Here is a 27,538-nt window from a genome sequence, read left to right on the forward strand (position 1 = left end):
GCATATGGCACCCTGGGAGTTACCGTCATGACCACAAGCTTTTTAGCAAATTAAACCTGTCAAAACATTGGGATTGAGGTTTGTGGGAGAGAAGGTATGAAAAAATATAAAACAGAATGACGGAAAATGACATCACGCCTTTCATTATGATTGATGGCAAGTGCTGCTTAGTTGCTGCACTTCCCTGCCTCCATAAATGACAACATAAATCACGTAATTAGCAGAGGCAACCTCCAGAGAGTTCCTAAATGCAAGTTTGCAAACCTTGAAATGAGGTCAATGCATCTCTGGAGAGTCTTTATAATTGAATTGGTGGTTGGTTTTAATGGGCCGTGATGTTTGCATGATTTTATTTCTGCTGAGAATAATAGGCATAACTGCATATATACACACTGCAACGCTGAGTCTTGCAGCAGGTTCTCTTTTGCAGGTAGATTTTTTAAATTACCAGTATAATTTGGTATCACCGGGCAGCGGCTCTTAAAGGTTGAATCCAGTCAGGGACCTGTGGAAGGCACTTTGCCGGGAAGATTAGAGTTTCAACAAGCTATTGTTGTTTAAGTGGCAGAGAAGAGTGCTCTCTCTCTCCCTGACTGAAAACGCATGACGTTTGCAGTGGTGAGAGATATTCCACAGGGAGGTTTGCTGTGGAAATACGCCAGTGCAGGATGTCAGGCTTTTGGGGGTCAACCCCTGCTGGCTAGAATTAATGGCGACCATAATTACCTCCGCACTAACGAGCCGGTTGTCTTGAGCCGCGGCCAGGTGTTTAGCAGGAAACAGTATGTGACAATTTGGGTTTGGTGTTCGCTCATCTGCACACAAACACACTGCGAGAACCTGAGTGTGTGAGCAAACACTTTGGCAGCCGTCAGTGCTCTTCTCTCACCACATCCATTCATTTTCCTGAGACGCCTCCTGTCCCACAGCACCGCAGCGTTCCCACCTTGGGAGCCAGATAGGAAGCTGTGGTATGGTTTCCACATTTGCTAATCTGTGACAGCGTCACTGAACTTGTGTGTTTTAGAGCAGTGCTTCCCAACCTGTTTTTGTCAGATGAGCTCAACTATCTTTCATCGATAGCGACCGACATGCTCCAAAGGTGTTCATTTGAATCGATTTTAAACTGGATGTTATCTAAAACTATTAATTATATAACAGTAGTTATTGCTCTAATTTTCATGCATAATTACTACTACTACTGAATGCAGTGGCAAAAGGTGAACGTATTAACCCTATACTTTTAGCTAATTAAGCCGTTTATCCTTTTAGCTATCTGTTTAGATATTATCCAATACTTTTAGCCTTAAACTACTTTTAACCAACTATTTCAACTATTCAGATATTACTTTTAGCTAACTATCAATAACTGATAATTAGGTTATTATTGAATTTTCAAAATACTTTTCGCAAAGAGTTTAAAACTGTGTTATTTTCTTAAAGGGACAGTTCAACCCAAAATTGACACATATTTTTCCTCTTACCTGTAGCGCTGTTTATCAATCTAGATCCCGAATCCACACTTGTCATGACGCTCCACAATGGCTCAGTGTACGCAGTGGCAATTGCAGAAATGCCCCTTGGGGTGAAAGTACCTCTGGGTGGCCATCATAGTTAAGAGCCTGCCTCTATGACATGTTTTGTCCTCTCTGTGCATCTGTGTATATGCATCAACATCTGTGCCAGCAGGTGTGTGTGAACTTGTCACTAACAAGGTGGCAGGTTGGGTGCTGTGTGGCCCTGGGGCCCTTGGGCTTGCTCAGCAGTCCCACACTGAGCACTCTGGTCCTCAGACAATACACTACTATGCTCTGCTCTGCACCTGTGTTATGTTTTCATGCTGACAAAGATGTGCTTTGCTCTTCGTGGGCGAAATATCTGCTTTGTTTCCATGACTCAGAGACTGAAATAGTAAAGCTGCCACCAACTCTGAACCGAGGCTCTTTGTAGTAAAAAGGCCAAATAATTTCAAGCACACAAACACAGCAGTGAGTGGTTAGCAAATGGGTGGTATGCGGATTACTCACTGTGTAAAACTGGCACACAAATGCTGAGTGAACACAATTCACTTGGCTTTGATTTTCAGCTCAGGATTTTCCAGTGTGTAGTAAAATATAAATATTTTGAGCACAGTGTCACTGGATACAGTTGGTTCTTACCATCAATTGATCTCACCGTTTGTAATCTACAAACTGAAGGGAGGTGGGGGAAGAGATGTACAAATGTTACAATGATGGCATCCAAACGTTAAGCATGTAATGCATTGATTATATGAGACATTTCTTTCAATGGAGAACAAAAAAACATCAAGACAGTAACTCACCATTTCAATTTCAAAACACCAAACAGAGAATATTTATCTATTTGTTTTATTTTATTAATTTACTTGCGTTGTCACTATTCGGATTTCTTTAAAGTGAAACAGTAAAGAGCAGGAAAGCAGGTCTGTGTCATTTTCTGGTCAGTCACTGGCAGTGTGAAGATTATCTAATCAAAGAAAATATACTACTGCCCCCTTGTGGATTTAGAGTGCAGTGTGAACTTTCAAGTCAAGTTACAGTGGAAGTTGACTGACTACCTGATTTCGTACCATTCAGTGACCCCTTGTGCACTCTATACTCATTTATTTAGTCAGCAATATGTACAGCATTATATCTCAGACCAATTGTATCTTTATACATCAGGGGTCTCAAACTCAATTTGGCTTGGGGCCACCGCTGGTATTGTGATCTCACCGGAGGGCCACACAGAAAGTGCTTCTTTTTTTTTTACATTCATAACATATTTTCGTCATTAAGAAAAGGCAACCAGCAGTTTCTATACATTTTTATAATAGTTTTTAACAGTGCAAATATATATATATATTTTAAATAACTTATTGAAACTGCACCGAACCAACAAATGCAAAACCTGAATACATTTGTACTTTATTCTATTTCTTGCCAGACACCTGGCAGCGCTTCTGCTCACACAGCTGAGCCACATAGACACTGATCCAGGTCACATTGACCCTAAACCAGGTCACAGTATAGAAATCCTGATCCAGGTCACAGTGAAACCCTGATCTAGGTCACAGTGAAACCCTCATCCAGGTCACAGTGAAACCCTGATCCAGGTCACAGTGAAGCCCTGATCCAGGTCACAGTGAAACCCTGATCCAGGTCACAGTGAAGCCCTGATCTAGGTCACAGTGAAACCCTGATCCAGGTCACAGTGAAGCCCTGATCCAGGTCACAGTGAAGCCCTGATCTAGGTCACAGTGAAACCCTGATCCAGGTCATAGTGAAACCCTGAGTACAGCTCCAAGATGGGCATCACTAAGCCTGGACCTGTACTTGCATTTATTAAAGTTCATAGTGGAGAAAGGTTTCTCACATGTGTGCTTCCAAAAAGGCACATGACCCGACTGATCACTTTTGTCAGCTCAGGGAAGGATGGAGGCAATTCTCTCAGAAATGGTCCATCATGTCTGGTTTTCCTTGTGCCTCTGAATTTAGCTTTTAGATCACTGTTGCACTGCAAGTCAATAAGATCCATTTGCAACAGACTCGGGACTGAGAAATGACTTCATACTACAGATCAAGCTTCATGGGCTGTGTGCACATGAAACATTAATATTACAACAGTTTTTGTTTTCAAACAAAATATTTACTCTATATTTGAGTCAAAATATGTTCTATAGAAAAACAAACTATTTACAATGTTTACACAATATGCATGTTTCAGTTTTGTTTTTTCAGTTTTCAGAACAAGAACAACATACGTAATCTGTAGGTATGTGTGTACTATGTACTCTGTATGTGTGTATGTGTGTATGTGTGTACTGTGTACTCTAAGCCAGCGCATGGTCGTGTGTCTAGCGTACACAAAGTAAAACTGAACAGCTGAGCGGAGCAGAGCTGCCGTCTCTCTGGACAGTGTTGATCTTTTAGTACACTGCAAGTTTTTTTTTCTCAGGTGGTAGTGTGTTGTCTGTCTGAATACAAACCAGTGTATCTTTGCAGCGTATGTGGGTGGGTGGGTCCTTAGGGATTTCCTGAGTGTTCATTGGGTAGTTTCACACAAAATGTCGACTGACACCTGAATCAACAAATCAGGTGAAAGGTGGAGCTCGACACAGACGCCTCAGGCTGTGAGCTCCTATGAGAGGCACGTATGATCACACAGAGAAGTGGGGCGGAACCTCCAGACTTTGGCGCATCCAGCAGCATCTGAATCTTTTTTCTACTCCGTTTTTTCGGAGTTATTAATAGAAACGTCCAGTAAAAGTTATCTTACGGGGCAGCGCGCGCGGACCTCAGAAAAACGCGCGGGCCGCACTAACACTAAACTTTGATGTCAAGTAGGGGGCCACAAAATATCGGCTCGCGGGCCGCAATTGGCCCGCGGGCCGCGAGTTTGAGACCCCTGTTATACATTGTGTTATTTGGGCTCATGAATGGTGTTGCCTGAAGAATATAATCTAAAAAACAAACCAACCAGGAACCTCTTAAATATTTCTGTAAGTCTACAGTCCGATGTTTCTTTATTATTATTATTATAGTGAAATACAGCAGGATTTTGACACAGATGAGGATGGTGTGAACGAGCATATTTAATAAAGCACTTAAATGATCATTTATTTTGTTAGGTTTCTGCAGTCTGTGAAGTCTTCCCTTGTTTCAGTGCTTCTTCTTCTTAGTTTGTGTCTCTTTGTGTGCAATTGCAGTGGCATTATTTCTTGGAAAGAAATTTCATTTTGTTTCCTAGAGCAGAGGAAAAGAAACAAGAGTGATTTGAGGTGAGAGTGAGCCTATATACTGTAGAGCTTTTGCAGAGCTTGTTTCACTATAAAAAAGAAAGAACAGCTCAGAAACAAACGTACCCAATCCTTTGAGAAACCTGTTCACCCTCCGGTGTTCATTCTCGTGGATGGAGTCAAGATACTCCTGCACCCTCACTTCAAACAGTCCTGATGAAAAAAATCATGAATCACTAGTTCATCTCCCAGCAGCTGAGCCTCTTGTTTCCACTGCAGCTCCTTACCTCTCAGAGCCTGCCTGTGGAGCTCTCTCTCCTGGATGAACCAGCCGAACATCTGGGTCTCCATGAAGACCTCCAGGAAGCGACGCACGGTCTTAGACGGGATCGCTTTGCGAAAGCCCTCGCGCTGGAAGGAGCAGGGGGCCGAGGAGGAGGAAGAGGACGAGTAGCCGTCTTCCCGTTCACCTGTGGTGAAGAGTGGATAGTGGCCTACCAGCTCCACGAAGAAACGTACAAAGGCCTCGGACACAACGGTGCTAAGATGGCCAGAATCTGAGGAGCAGAAGATAAACAACGTGAACTTGCTCAGTTGCAAAATGAAATTGCTTTTCTGGCTAGTTTTCAGTTTCAGTCCTCGTTATGTCTCACCACCAGGTGTGTCTCCTCCTCTCTCGTTAGCCAGCTCTCTTCTCCTCTCCAGAACAGTCTCCAGGGCTGACTGGAGCTTAGAGGGCAGGATGGTGTCCTCATCGTCCAACTGAATGTGACAAACAGCGAAGAACACTGATTTGTAGTTGTATGTGATCTGTTTGTATGAAATAATTTGTTCCTGCAGACCATATATGTCACATGACCTACTTGTCTGAGAAACCGACTGTTTCCAAGATCCACAACCAGAACCTGTGCACAGAAAGCCTGAATTATTGTTTCTGCATTAATGTGATACATCTGTGAATAAGTATTATTTTTCTTTATAAGTGTTCTCTGCATGACTGCTGAGCATTCGTCCTTCTCTGACCTCCTCCAGGGGCAGCTCAGTGAGCTGTGGCAGGGAGCTGGACAGCAGGCCCACGATGAACGGGGTTGGAGTGCAGACGATGTCGAGCATGGCCGAGGGCAGCACGGGGATGTAGGTGTGCTGCCACACGAAGGGGTAAAGCAGCGCCACGACAGCATGGCAGCACTGGGAGAGAGTACTGCAAGGACAGACACAGGATGAGTGGAGGGCTATCAGATATGATCTCAGATAGAGAGAGAGAGAGATAACAAGATACAACAAATAAGTAATACTCAATCTCACCACATGAGGGGGTTATGGTATAAAATACATTCTGATCCCTGTGAATATTCCCTAGAGTAGCATTTCCCAGAGAGGAAAGCAAAGTTACATACTTCTTTCATTTACGTCACTCAACTGCACATTCCACTACTGTGAGCGCTCTCTCTAACTCCCACTGGCTTTCTCCTGCAGAACAAACAATCTGGTCCCAGCACAACAACAACTCAACAGACTGGCCTTAAAATATCTCTCTGGCATGTCCCCGGACTAAAACTGGGGCTGCCTGAAATTTATTTTAAAATGAGGCTCTGGACCACCCGTGTCGCTTCTAACTTCATAATGAAAACATCCCTCTGGCGCTTGAACTTGATATCTGTCGTCTCCGTAATTACATTAAAGATGGAAGAAAGATGTTCAGTGCAACCTCGTATTTTAAGAGTCGTACGTATTGTGTAAGCCTGCAGGATTAATAGCACGAGTGGAAGGACCAACCTGAGCTTGTCAGCGGTGAAGATGACCCTTCGCTCCAGCAGCAGAGACCCCAACACCCGGAGGAGCAGGCGCAGACTCAGACAGGAGAACAGACACTCAAAGTCCACGTGCTCCAGCCGCGAGTCGGAGGGCCGGCAGAGCTCCATCACCTGGGATTAAGATGGATACATCTACAAATTTAGAGAACACCTTAAATACTGGTCAAAATTATATATATATATATATATATATATATATATATATATATATATATATATATATATATATATATATATATATATATTATCACACACTCCCGTCAAATGAATGTCTTGCATATAATTTATTCTTCCTCCCATTGAAGACTGTTGCTGCCAAACGTTACATTATCACACAGATGACGATAGGCTAACTTGAAATTCTGACCAACAATCAAACGCATTTTAATTAATTTCAATATTTCAGTGTCCATCACCTCAGTGCCGGAGCCAGGGAGGAACGTTTTGATGGTGATGGTTCTGCCTGGAGCTGGAAACTGAGCCTCCATGATGGCTCTCATAAAAGGCTGCACAAGGGCTGGAGACAAAGCCCTCCGCCTCTCCACCTCATCCAGCACCTACAGCACACACACATACATTATACATTTGCTTGATTACTTTCATGTCAGCAATATTATGATAAGGAACTAGTCAGCGTGGTTTACCTTGGAGAACAGGTTGAAACAGCCGAGATGACTGACAATACAGTAGACTTCTGGTAGACGTTTTCCTTTTCCACTGGGCTGAAAAGACAGGGAGGACGTTTATTCAGAAACATTAACCTTTTGAATGTGGATTAACAACCAGTTGTTTTTTTACAGTATTATATAAGTCGATGTTTTTTTGCTGAAATCCTAAAGGATAATGTAATCTGTCCCAAAGAGTGACACAATTTTAACGTGACAGAGGCCACATTGAAGTTTGTCAAATGAAAACATATTACTATCCTATACTATCAACAGCACTGAAACACACATATACAGTCGAAAGAGATGGACAGAAACACATGCAGACGTGCACACACACACACACACACACACACACACACACACACACACTCACACACTTCCTCCCAGACTCTCAGATGGACTATTTTCCCACAGGCACGCTGACTATTTTGGCACGGCTATTTACTCAGCCGTCATCGTGGTATTTAGCCACTTCCTGTGCAGTAGCAGTGCACTTATTTATTCAACCCATCTCTATTTACCAGTAAACGCCGGCAGTATCCGAACCTCCTGCTCCCATCCTCTCCAGTCAAAACAAAGGAGAACATCTCACTATGAGGGACGACCCACAACAGATACACAAATAAACATATAATAAGCGTATTTTGATTGTACATGTGAGAAATATACATTGATAGATGTTCATGCACGGCACGCTGACTAAAAGGACATCATCAGTCCAGTCCAGCAGTCATGTCTATCATGGGTTCAACAGCAAGTCTTCTAGTGGTAATGCAAGTTATTCAATATTGAGCTGCTATGGGAGAGAAATTGCTCCTTTTTTGTACCATTAAATTATTTTAAATGTATATGAAATTTCATAAACAGGAGCATGAAGGTAAGTTTTACACTCTCACCTTGGGTAGTTCTCCACCGGCTCCCAGTCTTTTGCGTCGGGGAAACAGAACTGAGGAATGATCCTCAGCTGATCCTCCGTCTCCCTCATGAACTTGAAGCTCCGCTCCAGCTGCAACATAACAAAAGTTTATTTTTGCTACTTTTGTGCATTTTCTTTCACTTAATCTCCATCATTATTGCATGCATATTTGTCTACAATCAACAGGTAGATGATTGCATGTGCTTATCAATAAACTAAAGTTTACAGATTTGAATTAGATTAAATGCTACTGTCTGAACAAATAAATCTTCTCTCTTCCTATTTCAGCTTTTTGCATTGAGATCATCTTGTCTGGTTGAATTGGGATCAGTTACATATTTTAAATTAGTCTAAATGTTGAGGTTAAAGACATTTGTATTTTGAGGCATTAGATCTCAAAAGATAAAAGGGTACTTTGGGGGACTTTCCCATTGCAACTTCATGAAGTTTGTGGACTTTGGAGGCGGATGTTTAAAACATGGTCAAAATAATTGCAGCAGAATTCCTAGTTCCTAATAAGAACCAGAAGACTGGATCCTACATTTCCTAAGAAGTGATGATGATTACATGATAATTTGACTGCACAAGTAAAATGTGTGGTTTGCGCCTGTAAAACAAGATGGCCAGTGAACATTCTGACCTTCGGGGGGAACTGCTGTGTGACCTCTGGCAGATAGTGAGCACCGGCCTTCGACTTCTGCAGCGACACCACTAGGAAGTACTCAAAGAGCCGCCGTTGGTGGCGCTCCTGTTCCAGAGAGCTGTTTCCGGTGTTGGTGCCGTTGTAGTGGGCCTGGTTTGGTTGACTCAATATGGACTTGACTGACACGAGACGCTGACGATGAGCTGGAGAAGAGGAACGTAAGATGCAGCATGGTTATAAATTCAAGATGTCAAAAAAATTAAATAAGAAATGGTTCGGAGAAATAAACATGCTCTGTGTAATCTACCTTTTGCTCTTTCTTCAACTTCACTCTCAGAGTCACTGTTCTCATCTGTAACTGTAAACAAAAGTCATGTCTCTGAAGACAAAACTCCACATTTACATTTAAAGCATTAGAAAAATATGAAGTTTCATTTCAACATCATCACCTCTCCCTGAGCTCGTCTCAGCGTAATGATAGATCCTTCGCAGATGTTTCTTCCCGATCCGAGCCTCAAAGATGCTGTTGATTCTCAGTACAACCTGGTGGGGGGGAAACTCTGAATTAGTGAGATTAACTACTTCAGCATATCTTTAATCAAGGGTGGTGGGATTCTGGATAAGAAAAAACATATACAGCTCTCAAACACACACCGTTGGTATCCTGCGGCAAGTGCGGCTGTAGGGATCTCCGGGCCCCCAGGAAGTGTGTTCAGTGGGAGTGGAAGGAGGGCTAAACCGGGGTGGAGATGAAACACCCCCGCTGCTGGTGCTGTGCGGCGACTGGTTGGTTCTCCTCAGGTCAAGCAGCTTGAAGCTTCTGCCTGAATTCTGCCGGAAGAAGCCGGGCCTCGAGGTCTACACACCCAAAAATACATTTTTACAGTCATTTGGAAAAGAGATGGAGTTATTGCTCAGTATTATGCTTGGCTTGTTTTGAAAGAACCTTGGTTGTATCGGCGCCAGGAGAGGAGGGCAAAGACTGCTGGGAGCATTGACTCTCCAACTCTATGTCCTCATATGGGTTCTCCTTGGACGAGTCTGTAGGGAAACCGAAGAGGGCAATGACTTACACGTGTTTATAGGCATTTCTCAAGGTTCAAACAATATGGATATTCTGATATTTTAAGGCTGAAACTGCAAGTAGAAATATCCAATGTCTACGTCATACAACATCATTTTCTGCAGAATGTCCTTGATGATAGAATGGAAAAACAATTAATCCAAGTGGAAACACAGATTCTAGAAAACACCAGGGATGTATGAGCTGTAGCCCCTATTTACATTTTAGTCTGAATATGGTTTGGCAAATACCTTTATTATCCTTTTTTTAGTGGCCGATAACTATGAGGCTACAGCCGAGAGACAGTTAGCTTAGCTTAGCACAAAGACTGCACCCAGCCAATGAATAGTCAAGCACATAGCCTTCTTTAAAAACACACATTGGTTCTCCCTGTTTCACGTCTTTGTGCAAAGCTGCTCTTCTCATCTAAGTCTTGGTAAAAACAAAAAAAATATGCAAATAAGTGTAATTGCCATGCTGTCACACTATTTCTTTAAAAACGTGCTGGACAAGGCCTGACCTGGGATGTCTTCATAGTGATGTTCCTGAGACAGTAAGCGAGAGACGAGCGGGCTAGTTGACCTTGTGAGGTCTTCAAACTCAAAGGATCTCCTGCCACGGGGAACACAAAAGTGCAAATAAGTGAAGATAAGTTTCTATAGTTTACATTAATTTGTTAATCTCATTCATCGTAACATTATTTAACTGTTTCTATGGTCACAAAACGATATAGTGTGTGTTATATTGGTTTAGCTCTGGCTAGTTTATGAGCTACAAATTCCATTTTTGTTCCTGCTGCTATACCTGTTGACTTTGTCCCTGACTCTCTCTCCCCTGGGTCTCCCGTAGACACCAGTTGGAGGTTTTGAGGAAGTCTTTGTAGAGATGGAGGGCAGCGGTGGGAGGTTCCTCTGCTCTCTGCCCTTCCTCTGACTCTTCCCAATAGGGCCGGTGTCCGGATGCTCAAAGGTGCGTCGGGGTTTGGGGACCGGGTTGATGGCAGGCGCCCCTGGCTCTGTGTACACGTTCTCCTGGTGCTGCTTCCCTTTCGCTGCACTAGTTTGACCCGCCGGTTTGTCCTTGCTCGGTGGGCTGAAGTAGTTTCCAAGCTCTGGGGGGGTTTTCCCATGGTTCTCCCCCATAGCCTCCAGGTTTTTAAAAAGGGTGAACACAGATCTCTTCTCCTGGCTGGTTTGTTCTGCTGTTCTCCTTTCATTGCTTTTCCTCAACGTCCCCACTGGCTGCTGTAGAGCTACTGCAGGCGAACAAGGCCTTGAACCAACAAGCTTTTCGACATTCTCTTTCTCGTGAGCTTGCATGTCCTTGTGCACAACTCGGCCGCTATCCTCCCCTTTGTGGTTTTCACTGGGCTTGCTGCTCTTGAGCGTCCCTCTTTGCTGTTTCCCGGTTTCAACAGGTGAACAAGGCCTTGAATCCACAAGATTTCCTACATTCTCTTTCCCAGGATTTTCCTTCTCCTTGCCGGGTACTCTCCTGCAGCTCTCTGCAGTCGGCTCATCAGTAGTTTTACTGTTTTTTGTCAGGGATTCTGTCCTTTTTATGCCGACGCAGTGGCCCAAAGAACCCGAGGTAATGGGTGAATGAGTGGGCTCCTTCCCCTCCCACAGAGAAATCTTGTCCTTGATGTTTCCTCCATTGGATCTGGGCAGCTTGTTGCTCACCAAGAGAGGGTTCTCATTGCTGTGAGGGTCAAAGCTCGGCCTCCTGTGAGCCATCGCGGGGGATTCACCCGGCTGGTTGCTCAGGTTGTCTAACGCGGTGAAGGGGAGTTTTGGTGTCCCCTCTCTTCTTTTCCCAGCTTTCTTGTTTTCTGCTGAAGAGATATGGAAATCACTTCTCTCACCAGCACAGCCCTTCTTTTCCCTAAACACACAACGAAAAGCCACATAGACATTAACATAATTTTAAAATACACACAAACAAACCGTTTAAAAATTACAAATTGGTGTGAATGCAGTTCTTGAGTAAACATATTGTCACAATGACACATTTACCTCCCACGAACCTATTATTGACCTTCAGCTTTTCCTGTCAGGTCGATATTTGTTTTATATTTGTTATTTAAAAACGTCCTTCTCGGGAAGGCCGTTGGAAATGAGCAATTCATTCTGTGATTGCATTGAATAATTGTGTTTGGCCCTATCAAATGAACATGAAATAAAGTCAGTTCACACTTGACCACCACTTGTTGCCGTTGAGAGTGTAAAACCTAGTCGGCAAGTTGAAATAGAAACCTAAACATACGTGAACAGTTGAAATAGCTAAAATAATGGATAAGTGTTTGAAATAGTTAGATATATTGAACAAACAGTTAAAAAAGATAAAGGGAGGGATACAATTTCGATAATTAATAACTAAAATGAGTAAAATAATGGATAAACAGTTGAAATAGCTAAATGTGAAGGATGAATGGTTGAGGTCAAGCTTCTGCCACTGCACGTGATATAGTAATAAAAACTGGACCAAAGCAACTTAATCAATTTAATAAAAAATGTAAAAATCCACATTTGGTGATATATTCTAAAAATAAAAAGGTAGGGAACCAACGTTTTATATACTTCCTCATAAAACAGAAACGAGAGCTAGACTTCCCATACGGTCACTGCGTCGGCCTGTTAGCGGACGCTTTGTCTTTTTCTGGCGACAGTGGGAAAATTCAGCCTGAGACTAAATCTCAGAGAACAAGGCTGACCGAGCATCTTCTTCTCATCAGCCTCGCTAAATAAACACATACTTGGACCGGGGCCCATTTCATCAAACTGTTATGTTTTAATAAATAAACAGGAGGAAATGGGAAAGACCTTTTCTGACTTTTCCCTATTAATGGATGTGATGAATAAAGGGCAACTTAAACCGTGTTACTTATTTCTCAGGAGGTTTCTGTGAGGAAAATGTCCATTTCCTTCAATGTCTCATACAGACCTGTTGACAGTGGAGTAGATGCAGTCCGGCGTGATGGTCATTCTCTGAGTGGCCGCCATGATCACTGTACAACTGAGACAGAGAAAGAGAGGAAAGCATCTTAAGTTGACTGTGGCATTCAGAATTTAGATATTAAAAAGTGTTATTGGCATCGTGTCTGGTTTGACTCCAACTGATGATTACCCTTTAGGCTTTTTTTCACTGACAATAAATGCTTGTTTCTTTTTCACTCTATATGTGTCGACATGAGATCAAGATCCTTTGCAACATTTTAGGCAGTGTGGCCATCATTCACTGCTGGTAATGGAGGGCCAGCTGGGCAGACTCGAGGAAAAACAAGACAGCCCGTGCAACTCCCTCCAGCAGTCCATCACACGCACCAACATTTCAACAGTCATTAGGGAACGCCGGCGTGATTGAATCACTCTCCTCTGCCTTTTCTTTCATTGATTGCTCCTTATTGTCCACACAGGAGACCAACCTTTGCTCTGCTCGGCCTTCCACTTCTCGACTCTCATACTTTCACATCCCTCAGGCCAATGTTTCAAAGTTCAGTGGCCTCCAAGATAGTGCTTGGTAGTTTCCCAGCAATGAGGCTGTTGTCATCATTTGTTTAGTTGTGACAGTGTGCATGAGCAGAGGGACTGCAGGCACTTCTGAAAGATGCCGGCTGTATAGCTGATTAGCTGGGAAACAGATTCAGCTACATAGATAAAGGCTATTTAGAGCTGCATTATGAATCAAAGCAGTTGCAGTTATCATTATGAGAGAGGTTGCTTTTACAAAATGCCAATATGACCTCCCAGAAAAGTTTAGCTTAAGGAATATACCATATTTTCTCCTACTCTGACTTTTTTTTCTCAGTTAATTAGAAAACTAAATAGAAAATGTATGACTCAATTCAATTAAGAATACAACACCATTATTCGCATAACACTGAGCCAACGGGGCCCGTGGAAATCTCATCACTAATTTTGTATATTAAACACACAAAATCAAAGCTGCTTCTTACCTCCATCGGTCGTAAAGTTTCCATGTGTTCATTAGTGAAATGGGAGCATAATGCAACCGATGCTGCTGTAATAGTATCCATTGGTAAAACCTCCAAACCAGCACGCTGTGCTGTGTGTCCAGGTTAAACTGTCGGCATTACGTTTTCTAACTCGATTCAAGCCTTGAAATGAGTCGTCAGAGGTTTAATTGAGTGAGAATAGAGACGGTACGCTTCTCTCCCTGTGCGTTCTCCAATCTTCAATTTTCATTCACTCTCTCCACACACACAGAATATGACTTCCTCTCTCTCTCTCTCTTTCTCTCTCTCTCTCTCTCTCTCTCTCGCTCTGTGTCCCTCGCTCTCCCTAATGTCTCTATCTGCTGGCTGTCCCTCTCACAGCTGACATTACGAACATGTCGAATGAATGAATGACTCGTGAAACAGACTGAAACTATACTTTAATGTCCTAATCTTGCCTCCTAGCTGCAGGGAAATGAGTGACACATGGGGCAGACGTTATTGTGTCTCTCTATTTCCCTCCAAATCTGAAGTTCGTTGGAATTCACATCACACCTGCTTCTGGGCTACAGTTGCTCATGCAGCTGTAGCCCACCCTCACTGCCCAGAGCGTCTGTTCATTTACATAGAGATGGATAAGAGTTGGGTTTTGCAAACTGCAAGTGAAAAAAGAAAGGACATGCTACTTCCAATGTTACATCCAAAACATCAAAAACATCAAAAAACAAACTACCGGTAATTGTTTTTTGATTGTCATGATATAAATTAACTCATGTCCAAGGGGTGTTTCACAAATCGGTATTCCATATAACAAGATTGGCACTTGTGATATATGTCTTAATATGTTACATATATGCACAATATTGTCATTTTAATTTTAATTGTTATATTTAAATGTTCTATTCTGTTAGGACAACCTTTAGTGTGCCCCACACAGCACTTCACTACTACCTATTACTTCAACAAATACACCTTTAAATCCTTTAATTACGTAATGGTGTTGTTGATATTATATGATAGCTTGTAGTACTATAAATGTAAACCACAATGACAATTTGGAACAATGTCGAATCTAACAGAGTCACCCCTTAAAATGTCTACTCACAGTTTAAACACATATTTAGGCCTACTGGGCAAACTAATTTAAAAAGGCTTACCCGAATTACGGTGCTGGCTGTCTGTTGAGGTGTCAGGCAGTGAACTGGGGTGTTTTTGGCGGGGCAGAATTGAAAAACTATATATAAATCTGCCTGCAGCCAATGACAAGCTGGCTCTGCCCCACAAGTGGCACAGTGACAGGTGAACGCTCAACAGCTGTCTCCTTTAGTTCCTTATACCTGTTATACCACGCCTGTCCTACAGGGGGCAGCAGAGCGCCGCTCCGTGCCGTCAGTGACACATTGAATCCACCGGGTGACAGTAATGCAATACCGTGGATGCCAACTGCCGTAAAAGCTCAAAGAAGAAGAAGAAGAAGAAGAAGCAGAAGAAGAAGAAGAAGAAGAAGAAGAAGAAGGAATCACAGTAAACATACCGTGATCAAGCCAGCTGACGCGTACATGAGCAGAGAGGTAAGAAAACGCTTCGGTTTTTGCTTGTTGGTTTAGAGGTTGAAGCTGTAACTGCCAGCTGTTTGTTTTGCAGACATTTGTTGTGACTTTTCGGTGTAATGGACCCGGAACTGGCTCTGTGACGTTAGAGCTCCTGTCTCCAAGTGATAACTAGCTAACGTTGTGTGCCGTGTCACCCACCGAGGCGCAGGGGACATGAGCGGGTCTGTGGGAGCGCGAGCGGATGTTTGCTCCCCACAACAACAAAACATTAATTTAAATGACTAAATATTGCGTATTGTGAATAAAATTATGTTGTTCCTCCGAACCGCGTCTTTGAACACATAAAGTCGTGAAATAAAACAGACAATTGATAGCGTCCTTTGAGCGGGACGTCCTGCTAACATCTTCTATTTTAGGGTGCTGTTGGTGCAGTGGAGTAGTCCCACATGTCGGTTACTGTTACTGCACCGTCAGGTTTTAGAAAATGTCCACAAGACACCAAACTCCAGCCAACCAATGCCAAAAAATACTAATTACCTTATGGGAGTTGTCTAACTCTAAAGTACTTTGGGCACATGGGAGAAGTTTGCATTCAGGGCTTTCTGTCAGAAGGTTTTTTATTTTAACCCAAATCCTGATGTTTTCTTAAACTTAACTAAATAGGTTTGTGGCCTAAACCTAAAGAGATTTCTGACAGAAAGCTCTGAAGGCAAACCTGATATTAATACTTAATGTTACTGGAACTATGTTTCAGCTACTTGTCACACTAGCTCCTATTCTTACCAGCTGTTATCTCAGTTGCTTGCTTATATTAATGTTGGTTCCTGTTGGTGAGACAAACACCTGCTCACATTTAGCAGCTCGCCTCTAACGGCCTATTTTAACTGATAAGAGGTTGGGGTTTTCAAAAAGATTGGTGGAATGTAAACATTTCCTCAGTTACTGTAAGTACACGTTGGTGCTACTTGCACTTCACTTCAGTCTTTTATTCTCATTGCAGTTTCTACTCCTACTTTGCCTCAATTACAATTATTACTTACAATAACTTGTGTATGTGTTTGTATGAGTATATCATAATCAGCTTTATTGGCCATGTATGTTTACACATACAGATAGTAGCTGCTGAATCATGCAAAAACATTTCATGGGTTCAAAAGTGAGAGGATTTGCTACTTTTTCTGCTTTGCTAAATTCATTTATTTTTTAATTTTGAAGTGTGTACTGTTAGTAACTCGAGCTGCACAAATTAATCAATGAATTGATTCATTTTCAACTGTTAAATGATTTTCCAACTATGTTGACAATTGATTCATCTGACATTTTTCTCCATGTTATAGACCAAACAACTAATCGATAAAATAATTTACGGATAAATGGATTAAAAATAATCGTTAGTTGGAGCCCCAGGCGAAACATTTTGAAGATGTCACTTTGTGCTCTGAGAACTTGTGACAGCATTTCTGAATATTTTCAGAATGTTTACAAACTAAATAATCAATTAATGGAAGAAAAAAACTGTCTCATGGGGCATTTTTCTGAAGTGAGTACTTTTAGTACATTCCCCTGATCATACATACCTTTACTCCCGTAACATTCTCAATGCAGGATCTGTCCCGCTGAAGTGGCTTTACTTCGTCATAGGACACCTTTACTACACATGCTTTATTCACCCTCGGCCAGCAGCCTAAGTAACAGCCAGGATTTCATGGGTGGAGTGGCAGGCAGTCATGTGAAAGAAAACATTGGAAATGATTCATCAAGGAAATGAAAGGGAGGCAATTGACTTTCATATAAGAAAGTCAATATCTCAGATGAATATCTTCGATCAATGGTTGTCAATATTTTGGCCTCTGGCAACCAAAATGAAGCAATTACCGAACCACATTAAATACAGTTTCTTTGTCAGTGTAAAATACATATCAATGTTTTTGCACAGACGTGTGCCAGTTATTTCCTACGACAGCAATCTGTGGTTTCGGGTTTACCTTTTTAAAAACATGACTCTAATGCCACACTGTGATATACAGATTTTTGAATTGGGGTGGGCAGCACTGGTATTGGATCATTAGGCAGTATCGGCAGATACTCCAAGTTAAGGTAGAGTCCTGTGTGAACAACATGAGGCATCGTTACAGCTGGACGGTCTGGTGGGAGAGGTGCAATAGTTTCGGAGGCAGTCGGTGCACAGTGGGCTCATTGATACCTGTGGGGTCCAGTGCACAACCCGGCATTCCCACCAGATGCATCTGTTCACGCCCGTCTTTTGCCCCGAAGAGAAGGATACTTTCTACAAGCTAGTGTTGCCTGTTGTCGTACAGGATTCAACCAGCACTGGTATAAGCGGGTCAAATAATATTCACCACCTGGTCACCACGATCTTGGTTTCTATTTATTTGGTCGCTGCATGTATGTCCTTTTTTAATTTTCTCTTGTACATAAACAAAGCAGTTGTTTTGTGCTCTCACTTCCTCATCAAAGGATTAATAATATTGTTCTGCAATTAGTATTTTTTGCAAAAGCTGTTGTTCTAATATCAATAACACACATTAGTGCAGTTATGCGTTTTAACTTTGGTTTCCAATCCCTCCTTCTCTTTGTTGTTCCCCTAGTGATGTGCTTGTCCCATCTGGCATAGTGGGACACTATAGCTGGACCCCCCTCCTTGTCCTTTTGGTGTTCCCCCTGAAGACTTCCTTTCTCCACCTCCTCTTCCTCCCTCCAGCCGCCCCTGTGATGCCTCCCTTGTGCTGTGGCTACCTGTCACAGTACACTCATCATCATCTGGTTGCCTTCCTCCTCACCTTCTTTAGGTAATCGAGGTCATCTTAAAGGTCGTCCTCGGAGCTGCTACCGTTGTAAATGTAAATGTTTCTAGATGACCCTGTGATACCAGATATGTCCTCAGAGTAACTGGAGACCCATTCAGGGCTGCGCTGGTTCAAGTGGCCTGTCTAGTATGACTTTCTTTAAGGCTTTTGTGTTGATGTTCTTTTTAACTTCATCTTTCATTAGCTTGTTGCTTTATTGGAAAAAGTCATACGAAAGATGGAATTAGATTTCCATTAATTTCGCAGCAGTTTGTGTGCAGAGACCCACTGTGAATGGTGATGAGCTTTACATTTAGGGGAAAGGTGTATGGGGCAAGGTCACACGATCCGAGGTCAGACGAGGTCAAGATAACATGACAAGACAATAAGTATTGATTTCCAATAGACTGGGTGCAAAAGGTCTCAAAGGTCTCAAAAATGCAGTGAAAATTAATTGTAATATTTTGTAATTGTGAAAAACAAATCAGAAGAAGGAGAAAAGGAAAAAACATGCATTTAGTAAATTATTTGGAGATAACGTGTTCAGATAGATTTGATCTACTTGTAATAACCCTGTAAATGGAAAATGTACTGCGACGTTAAACACAGAAGTATATGAATCGTTATCAGCCGGTACATTTCATGCCATGTGTTTTACTTCAGCCAGTGCTGTTAATCTTACAAGTACAGTAGCTGTGGTATCACATTTGTATGTGGCAATGTTAAACTCCTATCAGGAGCTAAGCAAAGTGCCGTGTGCAGCAGGAAGGTAGTAACAGTGCATACTGCTGTTCAGCAGAAAATGTGGAGGGCCAGCCATTTCCGGTTTTCTAGATAATGATGTTTCATTCCAGCGTTTCTTGCAAATACTTTCAGCAGAATTGAACTGCTACTCTGGAATGTAATCTTGAATGCATGCCATATGTGACCTCGCGTAGCCCAAGACAATTTGGTAGATCCTTTTACAAGACTATTAATAGCTCAAGTATAATGGTGTTATAATGCACATGATTGCCTGTTTTCCAAACATTTACTATTCGTCGAACAGAACTCTGACTATTGCTCAATTATATGAAACAAGTGTTGAGCATCCCCTCCAGCGTTGGTCTGAACATTGACCTGTTCTTTCTACGTGGTCGGGTTAGATAAATCTCTTATCAAGCCCCTGTTTGCCTTTACTTGCTGAATAAAACATGTTTCTGTCTCTCCAGCTATGTGTTGCTGCATGCGTCCAGGAAGACGTTCAGCAACGTGAAAGTCAGCATCTCGGCCCAGTGGACGCCGTCTATCCAGAATGGCAGCGCAGTGGCTCTCTCCCCCGGCAAGGTGCGAAGCAGCGCGACAGTCTGCAACATTTAAACCCCTATTGTCGATAAACGGCACATCATTAACCGTGTTTTCTCTCCACTGTCGCAGACATGGGAGGACAATCATCTGTTTGCAGATGAAAAGCAGGCCACGCTGTTCTTGGGAGCTCTGGACTCCATTTTCCTCTTCTCATATGCAATGGTGGGTACTCAACAGGACTTTCTGTGTGGATTGTCAACTTCTTTGTCATTTGTGTCACTTTCTGCCGCTCCTGTCCACACAGGGTCTGTATTTCAGCGGTGTGATTGGGGACAGAGTGAACCTTCGCTACGTGCTCTGCTTCGGCCTGTGTGGCTCTGCTTTAGTGGTGAGTATACACAGACCTCGTGTTCAACTGTGTAGACCATGACAGGGGGCTTTCTGTTCCTAATACACTGTATTTTTATAGTGTTTTGGAATACAACTGTAGCTGCCTGTGTGTTTTGTAGGAGTTTATGTTTGGTACTCTCACCGAATGGCTCCACATCTACAACGTCTACCTGTACTGCGGGCTGTGGGTGGTGAACGGCCTGCTGCAGTCAGCCGTCTGGCCCTGCGTCGTGGCCGTCATGGGCAACTGGTTCGGCAAGACGGGGTGCGTGGCATTTCTCTGTTTGCAAAAACCTGCATTTATCTGACACTCGCTTCAGGTATTACAAAGGCGACATCTATCCAGCCTCGGAATTTTTAATCGAGTTGGAGTCTGTCAAGTGGACCTTTATGATACACGCCCTACACACACACACACTCACACTCACAATGATATCCATTCACTGGCGCCGCTGCCAAACAGAGACGCTATTTAGACTCTGTTTTTCCTCAGAGGCAGGACTTGTGAACTTAATCTGCTGCAAATATAAATAGCAAGTCACTGAATTGCCTGAAGTTGTGTTTAATAGAATTTACATATTACTCAAGTAAAACTAATTTGAAAAAAATGTAATATCTGAATCTATCTGAATCTTTTGTTTTACCTTTTTTCTAATTGAATTCATGATGCTGTCTTCCAGCCGTGGCTTTGTGTTTGGCCTCTGGAGCGCTTGTGCCTCTGTCGGCAACATCCTGGGAGCTTTCCTGGCTTCTAGCGTGCTCAAGTATGGATATGAGGTAAGAAACACGCACACACATACATATTGATACCGTTTTACTATGATTTTCTCAGCAGCTAAATGCTAACAGGATGTACCGTCTGTTGTTGTGTGCAGTATGCCTTCCTGGTGACATCAGTGGTCCAGTTCGCCGGTGGGGTGGTGGTGTTCTTTGGCCTGCTTACCCATCCAAAAGAAGTCGGTAAGGACTGCGAGGAACATGTTTGAAAAATGTGTGTTTTCATTTATGTGTGTGTGTGTGCCCACACTTGCATGGGTTTTTCAACTGGACCGCTCAACTCTCTTTTCACTTTAGATTGGCCTCACTCCCACGGACGCCATTTTGAACTCTGAAATAGAAACAGTTTAATGTCTGGATTGCCTGAATTGATTGAATCTCCACGGCCTGAATGTGTGATTGTGTGTGTCAGGTTTGAGCTCAGAATCAGAGACCGGTCTGAGTGCGGTGGAGACGGACTCAGACAGCCACAGGCCTTTGATGAGCGACGAGGAGGAGGAGGAGGCGGTGGGGGAGGCGTACGACAGACAATGCCAGTCGGTCCAGCAGCAGGACGAGCCTCCGGCAGAGCCTCCTCGAGCCATCGGCTTCTGTCGCGCTTTCTGTCTGCCTGGTGTTCTCCCTGTGAGTTGATTTACAAAGGGCTTTAAAACAAATGGAGATTAAAGGATACAGCGCGTGTTGACTCTGTGTCTGTTTGTACTGCAGTATTCTCTGGCGTATGCATGCCTGAAGCTGGTCAACTACTCCTTCTTCTTCTGGCTTCCTTTCTACCTGAGCAACAACTACGGCTGGAAGGAAGCCGAGGCCGACCGCCTGTCTGTGTGGTACGATGTTGGAGGGATTATCGGTGAGTGGCTACATTTGGAATTTCTCGCATGGAATAGCCTTCATTTCTAAGAACAAGAATAGACTGGTGAGTTTCACATGAAAGTTCTCTTTTTCTGGCCATTTTGAGAGTATAATCGAACCCACAAATGTGATGCTCCAAATACTCAACTAGCTCAAAGGAAGGCCAGTTTTATAGCTTCTCTCACCAGCATAACTGTTTTAAGCTCTGCTAACATAATTGCACAAGGGTTTTCAAGGGTTTTCTAATCATCCATTACTCTTTTATGCGATGAGCAAACACAATGTACCATTAGAACACTGGAGTGATAGTTGCTGGAAATAGGCCTCTATACACCTGTGTAGATATTTCATTAAAAACCAGACATTTCCACCTAGAATAGTAATTTACCACATTAACAATGTAGAGTGTATTTATGATTAATTTAATGTAATCTTCATTGAAAAAAACAGTGCTTTTCTTTGAAAAATAAGGACATTTTTAAGTGACCTCAAACTTTTGAACGGTAGTGTGTGTGTATATATAAATAAAAAAAAGACATTTCTCTTCTTCTGTCTCTTGAATACATAAACATCCTCTTGTGTCATTGTGTCTCTGTCATGTTGTGTCTCGGTGTCAGGAGGGACAGTTCAGGGTTTGATTTCTGACTTCATGGGAAAGAGATCCCCGGTGTTGGCCATTAGCCTGGTGCTGGCGATGGGAGCCCTGGTGGGATACAGCAGTGAGTAAAGACTTTGAGATTAGTTTATTAATCCTTTATTAAACAGGAAATCAATTGGCAACAATCTACCAGAAGCTCAGAATACAGTAAGGTTAATGAAAGTCAGTCACGACTTCCACTCTCTCCCTCCCTCCATCTCTTCATCCTTCTCAGACTCACCCAATGACCAAGTGATAAACGGCGCGCTGTTAGCTGTCACTGGCTTCTGTATTGGCGGCCCATCTAATATGATCAGCTCCGCCATATCGGCTGACCTCGGGAGGCAGGACGCTCTGAGGGGCAGCCAGGAGGCCTTGGCTACTGTCACTGGCATCGTGGACGGAACTGGAAGCATAGGAGCTGCTTTTGGACAGGTGGACAAATACAGACTTCACTGTACAAACAAATGCATTTAGACAGCAGTCTCCCTCTTTGTTAAGCTTTGGAAAGCATTGATCATCTTGATCGTGCTGCTCAATCCATTTAATGAAGATCTAATATACTGAAAGGAATACATTTGACACCATGTTTGTATTTTTATGAAATTGAATCTCTGTCATCTTCTAGTACCTGGTGTCTCTGATTGAGAGCAAGCTGGGCTGGACGTGTGTCTTCTACTTCTTCATTGTCATGGTAAGAAATCACACCTTATGGCCTTTTTAACCCTTTTGCCTCACTCTGATGTCCTTAGAGGACAGGGCTGTCTGCATCAAAAAACCTTACACTTTTTAAATCTTTCAACCAACGTCAGTCCTGATCATCACTACCAAATAACAGAATGATTTTATGCTGTAATTGTAGAGATTAATAGAGATATGTAGTCCTTCGGGTCACATAATCTGTGTTTTGGCAATGCAGTTTGATATAAACGTATTATAGGAGCTATGTTTGAACCAAAATTAAATTAAAAAAATGTACATCCACGCCTAAATTTCTTCCATATACATTAACAGACAAAATTATTGAAAAATGAATACGATGTCCATTGGAAGGCACAATGGGGGAAGGCATAGGTGTAGCTCATATGTGTCGTTATTGAACAGAGTTAATGTAATTAGTAGCAGCTTTGCTTTTTCTTCTAAAAGTCAAAATATCTGCTGTAAGACAGGCCGATCTTTGTTTTTACAATACATTGGCGTAAATTAGTTTGTAATTGAAAATTGATCAATAATTATGTAGTATGTTTTGCGTGGGTTCAAAGTAAATTTAAATGTCCAACTGTAGCCCTGTGTTTTCGATGTGCTTTTCTTTTCTTTTTGTTCACTGGCGGCAGCATTAGTGCGTCCTGACCCCGCAGCAGCATGTGATTGTATAACGTTAAAGCAACACCACCTGTGTAACTCGGCTCCTTGTGTTTTCATGCGACAGACAGGGGGCAGCATCGTGTTCATCAGTCCGCTGCTCTTCAACGAGGTGCGTGCCATGTGGAGAGACAGACAAGCGCTGCGACGCCAGCTGTGAAAGCGTCAAAACACCTGCCAGCCAAAAGGTTCCCACTCTTATCCGTGACACCACACGGCTGGACTCAAATGGCTGCTACTGGGTGGGTTTTCGGCAGGTGGAAAGATTCGTGGGGTGCCGCTTCTCACTGCCACAACGGTTAAGGTGACCTGGAGTTGGAGAGACGCCACTTTGATTCCGACAACCACCGGTGTTTGTCTATTAACGCCCATGTGAGCAGGCAGAGGCTCTGAGCACAGCGCTGAAGTCTTATCCACTCACTGAAAGCCTAAAAATGTAAACGCACACTTAGGTTACACACTTTTTAGCGTGACTTCAAAGATTCAGAAGGTTGTGTTAAAGTGCCTGTTTTGGAAAAAGGCTTTTAAAAGGAGCGGTCCAGTTTGTGAATTCTGGCCTTGTGGGGCCATCACGGAATGTACTACTGTATATATTTTATGATTTTAAATGGATGTAAAAAAAAAGGTTTTTTAAATGTAGATGCTCTTGGGTCAAGTTGAATGAAGTTTGGCCTTTTTTAAATCACGGGTTCTTAATTTAAATATCAGGCCCTCTGAGATGAATTGGGGGTCAGAATTGCCTAAAGAATGTGAATACGGTAATAATTGCAATGTAGAAACGTGTCAGCTTTTGTAGATATGTATGATATTTGTGTTTTTCGTGGTCGGGATAATGAGCATTGCACTGTAGTTTGGTAATTAGGGCAAAGTCTTGATGATTTTAGCTGGGGTTTTTGGAAACTTTCTCATCACAGCCACTTGATTTCTCTTGTTTACAGTTTTGCGCAATCAGGGTTAGAAACTATGTTGTATATACGGGGACTATTACACTTGATTCTGTCACAGATTGATAAATGCTCATTCCTTTTTCAAGTTTCAGTGTCTTAAGTCACAAGCAATCGCTGTGAAAACCCTCTTACAAACACGGTGAGAAGAACCTACCGTAGAGTTATTTCACACAGTTCATAGTGTAGCTTCCCTATTGCACATTGGAGTGTAAAATACATACTGACATGTTTTGCCTGTTTGTAGCAGAAGCTGCACATTTGCACATTTGTTTGGAGAACTTGACGGCGACTCTGTGTCTGAACAGTTTTTTTTCTTATGTTTTTAAAGGCCAAAGGAAGGTTAAAATACTTTTACAATATCAATGCTTGTCATCGGGTTGGAAAAACTATCCCATAACACCAGCCATGTGTTAGTTTTATATTTGGCTACTTTATGAGACGATGTGGTCAGTAAGCAGGCAACAATTTGGGGAGGATTGTCTTGGTTAAAGAAAGAGACTGAGTAGTGATTTTTCCAGACACAGCGGATAGGTCGCTCAGTTGCACGGAGAACATTTTAAGTGCTTGTAACATCTGTAACATCTGGGCATTGTTGTATCATCCTCATCACTGTATTGAGGCGCGTTCCTTATGCTAAACCAAGAGCAATGGAGCTGAGAACCACACCTGCATTTCAGATGTCTCTGAGCTTGCTAAATGTAATAAAATATACATTGAAATGTGGAATTTGTAACTATTTGTGGTGTATCTGTTTTTATTTTCATTCATGTGTACTTTTTCAGTTTTAACTAATGTAAATTCTGATTTTCTTTTTAAGTAAATGCAAAGTACATTTTGCACACTGGGTTATCTCCAGCATATTTGAGATAAGACAATGGTATAGATTAAATTCTGTTTTTGTTTTTTAAACTATTTGTCATGTATCTAGTGTTTCCTTTCTGAACTTTCATGTATTGTTGCACTAGGACACACTGTTGCCAAATGCTTGACTTTGTGTGCAGTGTTACAATTACACCAGCAGGGGGTGCTATGGATCAATAAACAGTTCTCTGCTTCTCTTACTACATCTGTGTTCATAACACTTAAACAGAGTGAGAATAAAACTTCAGACCAACATTTTGTAGTTTGTATCAATCTTATTCTTTTTATTATTTTGAGCACGCTATGAGAAATCAAAAATATGAAAGGCAACAGCGCACCAACAACCCAGAAATATATTCTTTACAAATATTATCAAAAAATGACATATCCACTTCTTACATGTTGCAAGGGTACATAAACCAGCATTAAATTACAAATGTCGTACAAAGATTATCATACATTCATGCAAATACAAAGTCACAACAAAAACACGCTACATTTCGATATAGCTGCGACGGCCGATTTAGGAAAACAAAGATTGCTTTGAAGAGACAATAACGGATCAATCTTGATATTTATCATCGTAGGTTTACTTGATTTATTTTTTCCACCTGATGGACTTTGGGAAGACGAACAAGCTACAAAAACAACTTAATGAACACATTTAGAAACTGTTGGTAACAGTGTTACAAGTGTGATTTGAGGGGAATTTTTTTTTCTTATTAATTTAAAATACAACTAATCTGTGTCTCAGTATCTCAGCGACAATTTTTTGTATTTTTAAAGATTACCATAACAAAATAGTTTGTCAACATTTTTTAAAGTAGTGCAAAAATATAGTTTTGTAAATAACAGTTAGTACTTATACCAAAAAAGGGACTTTAAAAGTATTTCCCAACAGAACAAATGATACAACCTCAAAATAAGTTAATATAGACTTTGACAGTTTCGTCCGAGAAAATAGGTGCACACAAACATTTACTCTCACACATAAATTGACAAAAAAAAAGTAATCCTGAAAATGTAAAAAAAAAAATTCAAATAGCCTAATTTGCTATTTAGAGAATCGTGAAACATCGCCTCGTTGAGCCATGACAGAATAACATGATTTCTAACGACTCCTTTCATGCCGATTATTCACAGAGACAGAGGCGCTTGGGTTGGTGAAAGAGAGACAGAGAGACGTGAGCTGGAGAAATCCTTTGATTGGAGACATTCTCTGGTGAATGTTCCCTTATTAAAGTTTGTCCCCGTTCCTCTGCCGTGTATTTATGAGGAAGCTAAGCGGGCAGAGCTCTGACACACTAACTCTTTTACCTGATGTGAAACTTGACACCTAGTGCTGAACTTTGACAGTTTTTACCACAACAAAATTATAAGACCACTCCAACCCCCCCTCGTTTCTGCCTCTGTCTCTCTTTCGCCTGTAAACGCAAACAACCCCATCTCCACTGGTTGTGTTATTTTGCATGTAACTTGAGTAACTTGAGGTAGTAAGAGTGGATTAATCCAGTTATGGCTTTTTATCCATGTACAAATTAGAACGACTGAAGGTCGGGAAAAGAAGTCGGCGCGTCCTGTTTGAGGCACCAGAACAGTTGGGCAGCTGTGGCATGTTGAACCGATATATTTGAACATCTTGACTTGTTTGAGGCCTCCTGGGACCCATAACTGATCACTCAAACAGTGAGCGACTCAACGTGCGTCTAATTTAATGGCGCAGCAATTTCTATTTGGTTCAACAGAGTTTGCCGCCACAACTGTTGCAACCCGTGTAAAAGAAACCTCGAGATAAACACCAAACTATCACATTCACACACAAACAACTATATGCACACACGCACAAACACGTATGGAGACGGAGACAGAAAAGGTGAAGCAGCTCGACCAAAAGTGGAACCAAGAGGTTTGGATTACTTTGAGCTGCAACACTGAGATAAAACACTACAGTCCCTACATGGGCAACAAAGAAAAGAAAAGAGGGGCATATTTAGCACCTACAAGGTGCTAAATATGGCACGAAGAGTGAAGAAATGCTACATTATTACAAGCGTAAAGCCGTAAAAACTAAAAAAAAGGTATATTCTGGTCTGTTGCAAAAATATATATCAATTTGTACAGCCTATTATGCAAATAATGCAATGCACTAAGGGAAGAGGATTTGCAGTTTGTATACTTTCTTTTGTCAATGGCCAATATTTTTAAGTGGCAACGGTGGAGCGTAACTAACCTATTATGACTTCTAGTCTGAGGCAGAATTTGGCGGCA

General features: G+C 42.1%; 2 protein-coding genes across 2 annotated transcripts; one reads left to right on the forward strand and one right to left on the reverse strand.

Annotated features, from left to right (window-relative positions):
• Positions 1-4,529: 4,529 nt before the first annotated feature.
• LOC306752131 (DENN domain-containing protein 2A-like) lies at positions 4,530-13,829 on the reverse strand (the record flags this gene model as incomplete). The annotated part of the gene is made up of 20 exons (XM_079235838.1): positions 4,530-4,745; positions 4,865-4,951; positions 5,026-5,295; positions 5,392-5,500; positions 5,602-5,643; positions 5,762-5,939; positions 6,515-6,663; positions 6,969-7,109; positions 7,197-7,274; positions 7,742-7,811; positions 8,117-8,226; positions 8,777-8,982; positions 9,087-9,137; positions 9,229-9,322; positions 9,434-9,637; positions 9,726-9,820; positions 10,363-10,454; positions 10,647-11,726; positions 12,786-12,857; positions 13,798-13,829. The coding sequence occupies 20 exons, from the start codon at positions 13,827-13,829 to the stop codon at positions 4,714-4,716; spliced, it is 3,192 nt and encodes a 1,063-aa protein (XP_079091964.1). The 3' UTR covers positions 4,530-4,713.
• A 4,208-nt stretch (positions 13,830-18,037) lies between these two features.
• Positions 18,038-24,037, forward strand: slc37a3 (solute carrier family 37 member 3). Its single transcript, XM_079235982.1, has 11 exons — positions 18,038-18,160; positions 19,369-19,483; positions 19,574-19,666; positions 19,749-19,832; positions 19,954-20,099; positions 20,515-20,611; positions 21,320-21,461; positions 22,081-22,182; positions 22,336-22,535; positions 22,729-22,794; positions 23,530-24,037. Exons 1-11 carry the CDS (start codon positions 18,084-18,086, stop codon positions 23,620-23,622), a joined length of 1,215 nt encoding a protein of 404 aa, XP_079092108.1. The 5' UTR covers positions 18,038-18,083; the 3' UTR covers positions 23,623-24,037.
• Positions 24,038-27,538: the final 3,501 nt, after the last annotated feature.

Source organism: Taurulus bubalis (genome assembly GCF_910589615.1).
Source record: "Taurulus bubalis genome assembly, chromosome: 20".
NCBI lineage: Eukaryota > Metazoa > Chordata > Actinopteri > Perciformes > Cottidae > Taurulus > Taurulus bubalis.

Excerpts from the sequence above, each read along its gene's own strand:
- slc37a3 (XM_079235982.1), top strand. The coding sequence starts at position 18,084 with ATGCCTCCCTTGTGCTGTGGCTACCTGTCACAGTACACTCATCATCAT. Across the intron at positions 20,100-20,514 it reads AACTGGTTCGGCAAGACGGG|CCGTGGCTTTGTGTTTGGCC; the intron begins GTGCGTGGCATT and ends GCTGTCTTCCAG. Across the intron at positions 22,183-22,335 it reads AGCCCTGGTGGGATACAGCA|ACTCACCCAATGACCAAGTG; the intron begins GTGAGTAAAGAC and ends CATCCTTCTCAG.